Source organism: Chiloscyllium plagiosum, unplaced genomic scaffold (assembly GCF_037043375.1).
Source record: "Chiloscyllium plagiosum isolate Xiang-an unplaced genomic scaffold, Cpla_swu_hap1 HiC_scaffold_35, whole genome shotgun sequence".
NCBI classification, from domain to species: Eukaryota; Metazoa; Chordata; class Chondrichthyes; order Orectolobiformes; family Hemiscylliidae; genus Chiloscyllium; species Chiloscyllium plagiosum.
Genome location: NW_028270173.1, coordinates 10,035,453 through 10,047,988, shown reverse-complemented (window position 1 = coordinate 10,047,988; position 12,536 = coordinate 10,035,453). Strand labels below are relative to the sequence as shown.

The 12,536-nt window shown below is 46.9% G+C and overlaps 1 protein-coding gene across 1 annotated transcript in view; it reads left to right on the top strand.

Moving 5' to 3' along the window:
* LOC122541476 (uncharacterized) overlaps positions 1-10,564 on the top strand; it is a 53,072-nt gene extending 42,508 nt beyond the window's left edge. The window contains exons 8-13 of the mRNA XM_087978692.1: positions 1,191-1,606; positions 1,697-1,792; positions 1,886-2,119; positions 6,895-6,917; positions 7,015-7,130; positions 9,762-10,564. Of these exons, the coding sequence (XP_087834818.1) occupies positions 1,191-1,606; positions 1,697-1,792; positions 1,886-2,119; positions 6,895-6,917; positions 7,015-7,130; positions 9,762-10,399 (1,523 nt within the window). The 3' untranslated portion in view covers positions 10,400-10,564. The remainder of the gene's footprint in view (positions 1-1,190; positions 1,607-1,696; positions 1,793-1,885; positions 2,120-6,894; positions 6,918-7,014; positions 7,131-9,761) is intronic.
* Positions 10,565-12,536: the final 1,972 nt, after the last annotated feature.

The following is a 12,536-nucleotide window of genomic DNA, read 5'->3' as shown; positions in this document are numbered from 1 at the left end:
ACAATGCTCAGCAATGACTTGCATGCTGAAAGAGAATGTACTGGTGTGCGGTTTGCGCATGACACAGGAATAGTTGGGTCGCTAAGTTGTGAAGCTGCCTTGGAAATGTAAGATCTGATCCTCGGCCACGTTACACCCACATTGTTGGAAAGGTCTGAATGTCTCCATCTTCTTCAGATGGGTTTGTGAAAGATAGAGATACTATTTATTTCTGAATTTGTACTCGGAGGCTCTTTCTTGGTCTCTTTCCACAGCTCTAACTATTCTACTCAATGCAACACTGGACCCTTCCCGATCCAAGTGCAGAGTATTCCAGTTCTACCGGACTGACAACATTGGTGCTGGCTCCCAGCCTCCGAATCAAATCCCATTACACACGGTACCTCGGATCCAGGCTCTGAGTCACACATTCAACTCTGATCTCCCCTGGTCTGGGCAATTTCTCACATATTTATTGGAGTATTCAAGAGCTTATGATATCTGCATTACCCTTTCTTGTTAACTTCGCTTCCAGCTCCTCAGGATTCCTCAGAGAAAACTTTATCTTAGCCATACACGGAAGTCGCTACCATCAAAAAAGGGCTTCATCGACCCCTTCCAACTCTCAGACCTCTCCAGTCTCGCTGTGCCCCGTGATTTCTCTCTCTCTCTCTCTATACGTACTCCAAGGACCGAGACAACGCCTCATCCCTCCCTCCCGTCTCCCTCCCAACACCTCCACCCTCCCATTTTACCGGGTTGAGTACGGTGTCCAAATGGAACCTGTGCAGGGCACAGAGCAAATTTAAATTAAGTTTTGGAGAGAAATGACTGTTTGGCGTCAATTCCCATGTGGGTCACTGTGACAGTACACGGTGTAAGTGAGCAGCGGCTTCTATCACAGAGGAGCCCCCCCCGCCCCGCTGTACCCTCGGTCACCTGTTAGTTCCTGTCAGAGCGGTCTCTGCCAATTCCCTCCTCCTTCCTTCTGCCCAATCCTCGCTCAGTCTCCTCTGCCCCCACCCGTACACAGCCCTATAATATCCCCATCCCGTTCCGTCTTGGGTCCATTGACCAATAAAAATACACCCACACCGGCAAATATCCCGAGCCTCCGAAGCAATGCGGTGAATTTCCCGGGAAGTCGCAGGACGGAAAGTATTGGCCAGCCCAGCAACACCAAATCTGAAAGAGTAACCAGGCGTGGTGAGGGTGGATGGCTTCCAGACAGCAGGGAGAGAGTTGGACCGTGGTGGTAAAATGTCCCATTTGTCAGGAATTCTTCACCGATCCGGTTATACTGGATTGTGGACACTACTTCTGCCGCTCCTGTACCACCCAGAGTTGGGAAAAGCAGGAGAGAAAATCCTGCCCGGAATGTAGACAGGAGTTTCCGGATAGATCCCTCAGAGGAAACCGGGCCTTAGCGAATCTGGCCGAGAAAGCTCGAACATTAAATCTGAATCCACAAGAGAAGGAAAGTAAACATCACTGTGAGGAACATCAGGAAGAACTGAAGCTGTTTTGTGAAACTGACAAGAAATTGATCTGTGTGATTTGTAGAGATTCCTGGGAACACAAATCTCACAACTTCATCCCGATCACAGAAGCTGTTGGACTCTACAAGGTAAAAGGAAACAGATTCCATCCCCTGATTATTTCATCACATTTTCATGGTCTAACACTTTTATTTTCTGATTTTCTCTCCCAATCCCAGGATCGGGTGAAATCTTCCTTGGATTCTCTCACAGAGAAAAAATCAGCAGCTCTAGAAATGGAGCGGGAGCAGAAACAGCAGATTTCCCAGATTCGGGTAAAATCTCCCTGAGCTGATTCTCTGGGATCTGGGTTAGTTTTGTTCACTTTAAGGTGGGACATTAGTGATGTTTCACATCTCGTTCCACAGGAACAGGCGAACTGCCTGCAGAGCCACATCGAATCAGAGTTCACTAAAATGCACCAGATTCTCACTGAGAAAGAACAGACTTTACTCCGAGATCTCAGGGAAGAAGAGGAGAGGACTCTGCAACCAATGGAGAAAAGGCTTAGAGAGATCCAGGAGAATTTAAATTCAACTGCGGGGAAGCTCTCTCATCTGGAGAAACAGTTGAAACAAAAAGACCAAGTGATATTCTTGAAGGTAAGGTATTATATTTCAGTTTAAGGTCAGTGAGAGTGAACAGGCACATAACATAATCAGCTAATTTATTTTCCTAACCTGTGGCTTTTCCCAAACATGCAGCACAATGTGATCGTGTACAGACGGTGCATTGTTTTTGTATTTGTAATTGTGGATTGAGGTAGTGACTGCTGGAAGGTTCTGGTTAAAGGTTCTGAAACCAAACAGCCAGATTTCACTGTAAAGTACCATTTACTCAGGTACTGGGTGAAGGTGAGAGACGAGCTGGTGTGGCAGGAGTTGGGAGGTGGTTTTGGTGAGGCTGGGGATTTTAGATTGGATTTTCAGGGGACAACAAGCAGCTGATTGGTGAGATGGCTTTAATAACAAAGCCTTCTGCCTAGCAACAAGGATGTGATTGGCTTCTTGTTGCAGTATAATTTGTGGGTGTGAATGTTTCAGCAGAAATGACCAGACTCCAGGCGCAGTTTAGCTCAGCCTTAGCTCTGCAGTTAAAAAACAATTCTCTAAACTGAAGATTGTTTTTTTCAAGAAGTTCTGTCAGCAGTTGCTGTAAACCCGTGGTTCTTAATCAATAAATCCGAGACATTCTAGATGTGACTCTTTCTCATGGACCTGCTACAAACCAGTGAACGTATTGAGAGAGGAAGGATGGAGAGGCAGTTAGAGTTACCTTAGTCGCTTCCTTGTGAACGGGTATCACCAAGCTGCCTTTGCAGTCTGCACCTCTACCGGTAGCGTTTTTTTCCCTTTCTTGTGTAAGGGGGAAGTTGATGAATAGCTCAATGTTTTAACCAGCGTTATATGGTTCATATTTGCAGTAATTGCGTATCTACAGCTGAGTGTATTTTGTTAGTTGGAAGAAGCTGGACCATGCTTTATGTCAAGCCACGTCTATAAATGAGATTTGTTTTAGAATTCTGGACCCTTTTTAAAACCTTTAACTTGTGATAATCCCCAGAGTAGTGGGGCTTGATTTCCCTTGCAGCCCCTCGGTTTGGTGTAACAATTGATCAATGGCTCTTCAGTTTCTGGACAGATCTACAATGCTTGCTGTATTGTGTTAAAAAGTACAGTCACTTCAAAATTAACGGGAAAACACATGAAGCTCCATGGGGTTTGTCAGCAATACTTTCATGTTTACTTTGTAATTATTTCTGTGGTGTCTACGTTAGTAGCTTCCTGACACTCGCATTGCAATGCAGTTACAGTGACGTGTGGTGAGTCTGTGCCCAGTGCATTGAATGAAAGCAATTACCTGTGAAAGGGACTGACGTTGATGCAAATCTGACACAGAAACTGGGTATTTCACACAATCCAGTTTCTAACAGGAGTTTTAAACTTATGCGGCCTAATTTCCACTGCTTGTCTTGAAAGATTGTCTTTTCAGATATTACATAATACTTTGACATTAAGCAGTTAATCTATGTCAGTGTTTATAGTCTATATGGGTCCTGTCCTACCCCACAGCATCGGATTCAAAGATCATATCCTTCTCTTTCTCTCATCCATATGTATTCTGTGAATTTGCCTCAATCATTCCTTCTGCTAGTCAGGTCTACATTGGGAGAAATGAATCTATATTCTGTAGGATTTCATTGTGAAAGTTTTACAGTTTTAGTCTCTATATACAATACTATACACTATAACTGTACCTTACCAGATCCATAGATAACAGCGAGTGATCCTCAGCTTTTGTGAAAAAACTGACCCTGCAAGATCTATCTCTCCCCACAGCAACACCTCTTTACTTGGGTCATTGCGTGAAAGGATGTGGGGTGTGACTGGGCAGGATGATATCAGGCAGTAAGACAAGGTGAATTGCTTCTTGGGAAGAAAGTGCAGATAGGAATTCTTCATTTAAGGATAATTACGGTGGTCAGTAGGACTTTAAACTTCTGAGTCAGGGAGAAGGGAGAGCAAAAATGACTGGGAGTATGGAGTTAAATGGAAAGATAAGCAGCAGGATAGCATGTGTGCAGGTGGGCTTAAGCTCGAGGCAGACCAGGAATGCAGCAAAAAGGAAGGAGAACTTAGGACATCTTATGATTTCCAATATCTCTAATAATGATAAGAAAGTTAGCATTAAGGCACTGAATGCTCGTAGTATTCATAACAAAGTAGATGAATTAACGGTACAAATCATTGTGAATGATTATGTTGTGGTAGGCATCACAGAGACATGGTTGCAGGGGATTCAGGACTGGCAGTTAAACATCCAAGGATTTACAACTTATCGAAAAGACAGGGAGGTGGGCAGCGGGGGCGGGGTGGCCTTGTTAGTTAAGACTGAAATTAAATCTATGGCACTGAATGACATAGGGTCAGATGATGTAGAGTCCGCATGGGTGGAGTTGAGTAACCACAAAGGCAAAAATTCTGTAATGGGAGTTATATACAGACCCCCCAGCAGTGGTCAGGACCAGGGGTGCAAGGTGTACCAGGAAATAGATAGGGCATGTCAGAAAGGTAAGGTCACAGTGATCATGGGGGACATCAATACGCAGGTGGACTGGTGAATAATGTTGCTGGCGGATCCAAAGAAAGGGGATTCATGGAATGCTTACAAGCTGGCTTTTTGGAACAGCTTGTGCTGGAGCCCACAAGGGAGCAGGCTATTCTGGACTTAGCTGAAAAATGTGTTGCTGGAAAAGCGCAGCAGGTCAGGCAGCATCCAAGGAGCAGGAGAATCGACGTTTTGGGCATAAGCCCTTCTTTGGGGGGGGGGGGGCTACAAAAACAAACACGAGGATAACAAAGAGAGAAACAAGGACGCAGAGGATCAAATATGAAGGTAGGCTAGCCAGTAATATTAGAAATGATAGTAAAAGCTTCTTTCAACATATAATAAACAAATGAGAGGCAAAAATAGACATTGGGCCGCTCCAAATTAATGCAGGAAGGCTAGTGATGGGAGATAAGGAAATAGCTGAAGAACTTAATAAAGACTTTGCATCAGTCTGCACAGTGGAAGACATGAGTAATATCCCAACAATTAAGGAGAATCAGGGGCACCTTGAGTATGGTAGCCATTAGAAAAGAGAAAGTGCTAGAAAAGCTAAAAGGTCTAAAAATTGATAAATCTCCTGGCTTCAATGGTTACATCCTAGAGTTCTGAGGGATGTGGCTGGGAAAATAGAGGAGGCATTGGTTGTGATCTTTCAAAAGATACCGGAGTCAGAGAAAGTCCCAGATGATTGGAAAATCACTGTTTTAGAAAGAATCAAGACAAAAGATGGAAAATTATAGGTCAATTAGCCTAACTTCGGTTGTAGGTAAAATTCTAGAATCCATCGTTGAGAATGAGATTTCTAAATTCTTGGAAGTGCAGGGTCTGATTAGAATAAGTCAACATGGATTTATTAAGGCAAGGTCATGACTGACAAACTTGTTAGAATTCTTTAAAGAGGTAACAAATAGGTTAGACCAGGGAAACCCAGTGGATGTTATCTATCTAGACTTCCAAAAAAACCTTTGATAAGGTGCCTCACGTGAGGCCGCTGAGTAAGATGAGGCTCTATGGTGTTCGAGGTGAGCTATTGGCATGGATTGAGGATTGGCTGTCTGACAGAAGGCAGAGAGTTGGGATAAAAGGTTCTTTTTCGGAATGGCAGCTGGTGACAAGTGGTGTCCCGCAGGGTTCAGTGTTGGCGCCCCAGCTGATACTTTATATATATAAATGGTCTGGATGAAGGGACTGGGGGCATTCTGGTGAAGTTTGCCAATGATATGAAGTTATGTGGACAGGAAGGTAGTACTGAGGAGGTGGGGAGGCTGCAGAAAGATTTAGACAGTTTAGGAAAGTGGTTCAGGAAATGGCTGATGAAATTCAACGTGAGCAAATGTGAGGTCTTGTACATTGGAAAAAAGTATATAGGCATGGACTATTTTCCAAATGATGAGAAAATTCATAAAGCCAAAATACAAAGGGATCTCGGAGTGCTAGTCCAGGATTCTCTAAAGGTAAATTTGCAGGTTGAGTCCATGATTAAGAAAGCGAATGTAATGTTGCCATTTATTTCAAGAGGGATAAAAGTAATGATGTGCTTCTGAGATTTTATAAAGCTCTGGTTAGACCCCATTTAGAATACTCTGTCCAGTTTGGGTCCCACACCTCAGGAAGGACATACTGGCACTAGAGCATGTCCAGCGGAGATTCACACCGATGATCCCTGGAATGGTAGGCCTAACATACGATGAACAGCTGAGGATCCTGGGATTGTATTCCTTCGAGTTTAGAAGGTTGAGGAGAGATCTAATAGAAGCTTCCAAAATAATGGCTCAGAAAGGGTGGACGCAGGGAAGTTGTTTTTGTTAGGTGGGGAGACTAGGACCCATGGGCACAACCTTAGAATTAGAGGGTGTCAATTTAGAACAGAAATGAGGAGACATTTCTCTAGCCAGAGAATGGTGAGCCTGTGGAATTCACTGCCATGGAGTGCAGTGGAGGCTGGAACGTTAAATGTCTTCATGGCAGAGATTGATAACTTCTTGATCTCACTAGGAATTACGGGCTGAAGGCAGAGTGTGGGTAAGTGGAGTTGGAATGCCCATCAGCCATGATTGAATAGCGCAGTGGACTCAATGGGCCAAATGGCCTTACTTCCACTCCTATGTCTTATGGTCTTATTTGCTGTTTCCAACATGCTGGTTATGTGTTTTCTTGAAATATCTGGACAATTCCCAGCAGCTTGTAACAATGTGAGTGTTATTGCTGCTTTCTGGATGTAGACAGTCAGTCTCTGTCAACTCAGATTGTGTTTTGTTTATTTCAGGAGGAAGTATCTCGGAAGAGAAGGTAGGACATGCACTTTACTGAAACTCAGTGCAAGTTGGTGAAATTACTCAGGAAAGTGATTGTGATCAATTTACTACCAAGTGTTCATTATTTACAGGATTAGTGATGAACGCAATGTGCTGTTACTGACAGATGGAGTCCTGTCTATTGGAAAGTACAACAGCCCTTTACAGTACACAGTGTGGAAGGAGATGTTCAAACACATCAGGCCAGGTAAAACCTTTATAAATTCCCAGGTGCAGTTTCACATTAAATTTCTCAGTGTAATCTCTCAAATGACATCAACATGATGTAGTTGTGAAGGACTGTGATTTAATGTACATCAGACTGGAATCCCACTCTTATACAGGCACCTTCCAAAAACATCTCCCTGTCAAGCAGTAAATGATCATTTTAGTTCTCACAACAAGACAGTTCAAAGACCACTGCTTCTGTGATCCTGCTGTGCTTTGCACAATTCAGCAATGCAATTGCAGTGACATGTGGTAAGTTTGTGTCCAGTGCACTGGATATGAAACCAACTACCTGCAAATCTGACATAGAAACTAGGTATTTCACACAACCCAGTTTCTGACAGTTGGGAGTGAAGGAAACAGTTTCCGTCTCTACTCGTGGTCACCTTGCTGCTATTTCATGGGGTGAGGGTGAGGAATATTGATAGACATAATTTTAGGGATAGGTTACATATGGATGAACATGTATCTGTGTGAAGGCAACAGTTCACTAGAAGCAAACTGAAAATGTTCAGAGTCGAGAGTGTGGTGCTGGAAAAGCACATCAGGTCAGGCAGCATTCGAGGAGCAGGAGAATCGATGTTTCCGGCATAATCCCTTCATCAGGAATGAGGCTGGTGGGCTGGGGCTGAGATAAATGGGAGGTGAGGTGGGGATGGGGGAGGGCGCTGGGAAAGTGATAGGTGGATGAAGGTGAGGGAGAAGGTGATAGGTCAGAGGGGGCAGTGATGGTCAGCTCCAGAGGGTGGAGCCAATTTGGAGGCTTGGGAATGGGATAATATTTGAGTAGGGGAAATGAGGAAGATGTTGAAATCCACATTTATCCTGTATGGTTGCAGGGTCCCAAGGCGGAATATGAGGTGTTCCTCCTTCAGGCATTTGGTGATAACAGTTTGGCGGTGGAGGAGGCCCAGGACCTGCGTGTCCTTGACAGAGTGGGAGGGGGAGTTGAAGTGTACAGTCATGGGGCAGTGGGGTTGGTGGTGCAGGTTTCCCAGAGATGTTCTCTGAAACAATCTGCAAGAAGGCTTCCTGTCTCCCCGATGTAGAGGAGGCCAGCCCTGATGCATTGGATGCAGTAGGTCACATTGATAGAGGTAAAGGTAAATTTCTGATGGATGTGGAAGGATCCCTTGGAGCCTTGGATGGAGGTGAGGGGAGTGGTGTGGGAGCAGGTTTTGATCTTCCTGCAGTGGCAGGGAAAGGTGCCGGGAGTGTGGGTATGGACCTGACAAGGGATTCGCAGAGGGAATAATCTTTTTGGAATGCTGATAGGGGTATAGAGGGAAATATATCTCTGGAGGTGGGGTCCGCTTGAAGGTGGCGGAAGTGGTGGAGGATGATGTGTTGGATGCGGAGGTGGAAAGTCAGGACCTAGGTGAGGAAGCGCAAAACCTGCTCCCACACCACTCCCCTCACCTCCGTCCAAAGCCCCAAGGGATCCTTCCACATCCATCAGAAATTTACCTTTACCTCTATCAATGTCACCTACTGCATCCATTGCACCAGGGCTGGTCTCCTCTACATCAGGGAGACAGGAAGCCTTCTTGCAGATTGTTTCAGAGAACATCTCTGGGACACCCGCACCCACCAACCCCACTGCCCCGTGGCTGTACACTTCAACTCCCCCTCCCACTCCGTCAAGGATATGTAGGTCCTGGGCCTCCTCCACCGCCAAACCGTTACCACCCAACGCCTGGAGGAGGAACGCCTCATATTCCGACTTGGAACCATATGGGATAAATGTGGATTTCAACAGCTTCCTCATTTCCCCTCCCCCCACATTATCCCAGACCCAAGCCTCCAACTCGGCACTGCCCTCTGGACGTGTTCATCACTGCCCCCTCTGACCTATCACCTTCTCCCCCACCTTCATCTACCTATCGCTTTCCCAGCTACCTCCCCCCAACCCCACCCCTGCTCCCATTTATCTCTCAGCCCCGACCCACAAGCCTCATTCCTGATGAAGGACTTAAGCCTGAAACATCAATTCTCTTGCTCCTCGGATGCTGCCTGACCTGCTGTGCTTTTCCAGCAACACACTCTCGATTCTGATCTCCAGTATCTGCAGTCCTCACTTTCTCCTGAAACTGCTGTCAAATTAAAGGACCGCTGATAAAATGCTTGGAACCCCACTAGGTCTGGCAGCAAGAGGACGGAGAAGAAGCTCTTCTACCCTTCTGCCTCTTTTTAATTACCCCAGAACTTGCATATAATTGCCCCTTGCTTTCTCCATGACACCGTGTCAACCAGTCTGTGATTGTTGGAATTCACATTCTTGTATTGGTTCTGATGAAAATGACTTTTCAGCAAGTTTCAATATTTTTTCCAATCCTCCGGATTGTGATCACACGGAGAGATGGCAAAGGACATCAGTGTTGAAATCTGGAACCACCAAGCTCTTCCCAAAGTCTGCGGTCCTGATTGCTTGTGGACTTGCCAACGTCTGGGTGTCTCTCTTTGCAGAAGCTGGGATCTGTGGGAAGGCGGGGCTGCAGGTTCCTTACAGAGAGACCTGGGGTGTGTGAGGGTACTCCACAAGTAAAAGAGGTTCTATAAATGGAAGTGAGAGGCTCAATGGGTGATGATGTTATTTATACTTTTCTCCCAGTTCCAGCCTCTCTGACTCTGGATCCGAACACAGCGCATCCCCGGCTCATCCTGTCTGAGGACCGGATCAGTGTGAGACTCGGAGACACAGAGCAGCCGCTCCCTGACTCCCCGGAGAGATTTGATTCCAGTCCCTGTGTCCTGGGATCAGAGGGATTCACATCAGGGAGACATTACTGGGAGGTGGAGGTGGGAGACAAGACTGAGTGGATTCTGGGAGTGGCCCAAGAGTCTGTAGAGAGGAAAGGGGGGATCATCCTGATCCCAGAGACCGGATTCTGGAGTGTGGAACTGCATCCTGGAGATTGCTATTTAGCTGCCACCTCCCCGTCTGATATCCGCCTCCCCCTGAATGTAAATCCCAGGAAAATCGGGGTGTTCCTGGACTATGAGGGTGGACAGGTGTCATTTTACAATGCGGACACCATGTCCCATCTCCACACTTTCACCCACACTTTCACAGAGAGGGTCTTTCCCTTCTTTAATCCAGGATCAAGTGACAACAGGAACAACTCTGCTCCACTGACAATCTGTGAAACAATGGTCCCAAACCCCTCCATCCCTCAAGATCAGACCACCTCCATGTTTCAGCAGCTTCTAGCATTTTTTTTTAATTTCAAAAATAGACTTTATTCATAAAATAATTTGATGGTCTGTACAGTTGGTCATGCCATACTTATGTAAACATGTATATACAGAGATCAGAATTTATCAACTTTACATACAGGTCTGTATGTTTATCAATCATGTATCCACATCTTTAGCTTAGGCGTCGCAACATTGAAATAAAGAAAAACAAAAGTATACTTTATTCATAAAATACTTTGATCTGTTCAACTGGACATGCCATACATATGTAAACATTCCATTTGTTTGCATACCGAAAACAGAGTAATCATTCCTATTTACAGGTCTGTACCATTACATTTTTAGCTGAGGCATCAGCAGAGCCCAAATGACTGCATGGGCCCCCTGTTCTTCGTTAGGCAGGCAGATGTTACACAGTGGTCTTTCCCCACCGCGCCTTGGCGGCAGCTGCCCCAAGCTTCAGCGCATCCCTTAACACGTAGTCCTGGACCTTGAAATGTGCCAGTCTGCAACACTCAGTCGGGGTCAACTCCTTCAGCTGGAAGATCAACAGGTTTCGGACCGCCCAGAGAGCGTCCTTCACCGAGTTGATGATCCTCCAGGCAGAGTTGATGTTCATCTCGGTGTGTGTCCCGGGGAACAGACCGTAGAGCACGGAGTCCCGTGTCACGGCGCTGCTCGGGACGAACCTCGACAAATACCACTGCATTCCTCTCCAGACGTCTTCTGTGTAGGCACATTCCAGAAGGAGGTGTGTGACAGTCTCGTCCCCCCGCAGCCACTTCGAGGGCAGCGTGCGGTGCGGCTGAGAGTCCGGGCGTGCATAAAGGATCTCACAGGCAGAGCCCTTCTCACCACCAGCCAAGCCATGTCTTGGTGCTTGTTGGAACGTTCTGGCGATGAGGCATTCTGCCAAATGGCTTTGACAGTCTGCTCAGGGAACCGCTCGATAGGATCCGCCCTCTCCTTTTCCCGAAGGGTCTCAAGGACACTACGTGCTGACCACTTCCTGATGGACTTGTGGTCAAAGGTGTTTTTCTTCATAAACTTCTCCACGAAGGACAGGTGATACGGAACGGTCCAACTACTCGGAGCGTTCCGCGGCAGCGAGGCCAGGCTCATCCTTCGCAACACCGGGGACAGGTAGAACCTCAGTACGTAGTGACACTTGGTGTTTGCGTACCGGGGATCCACGCACAGCTTGATGCAGCCACACACAAAGGTGGCCATCAGGGTGAGGGTGGCATTGGGTGTATTTTTTCCCCCGTTGCCCAGATCTTTATACAGTGTGTCCCTTCGGACCCGGTCCATCTTTGACCTCCATATAAACTGGAAGATGGCCCGGGTGACTGCAGCGGCACAGGTTCTGGGAATAGGCCAGACCTGTGCCACGTATAGCAGCAATGACAGTGCCTCACACCTGATGACCAGGTTTTTTCCCGCGATGGAGAGCGACCGTAGCTTCCATCTGCCCAGTTTCTGCCTCACTTTGCAGATACGCTCCTCCCAAGACTTGGCGCATGCCCCAGCCCCCCTGAACCAAATACCCAGCACCTTCAGGCGGTCGGCCCTGATGATGAAGGGGATCGAGGATTGGTCGGCCCAGTTCCCGAAGAGCATGGCCTCGCTCTTGCCTCGGTTTACCTTGGCCCCCGAGGCCCGTTCGAACTGGTCACAAATGCACATGAGTCTGCGCACAGACAGCGGATCCGAGCAGAAAACGGCGACGTCATCCATGCACAGGGAGGCCTTAACCTGCAGGCCCCCGCTGCCAGGATTAGTCACCCCTCTCAGGCTCGCATCCTTCCTGATGGACTCGGCAAATGGCTCTATGCAGCAGTTGAAACTTTATTGCTGGAACAGCACAGCAGGTCAGGCAGCATCCAGGGAACAGGAGATTCGACGTTTCGGGCACAGGCCCTTCTTCAGGCCTGTGCCCGAAACGTCGAATCTCCTGTTCCCTGGATGCTGCCTGACCTGCTGTGCTGTTCCAGCAATAAAGTTTCAACTTTGATCTCCAGCATCTGCAGACCTCACTTTTTCGCTCTATGCAGCACACGATCAAGGCAGGAGAGAGAGGGCAGCCCTGCCTGACTCCAGATCTGACTGGGAAGCTATCTGATTCCCACCCATTGATTGAGACTGCACTGACAATGTTGGTGTAGAGCAGTCTGATCCAATTGCAGAT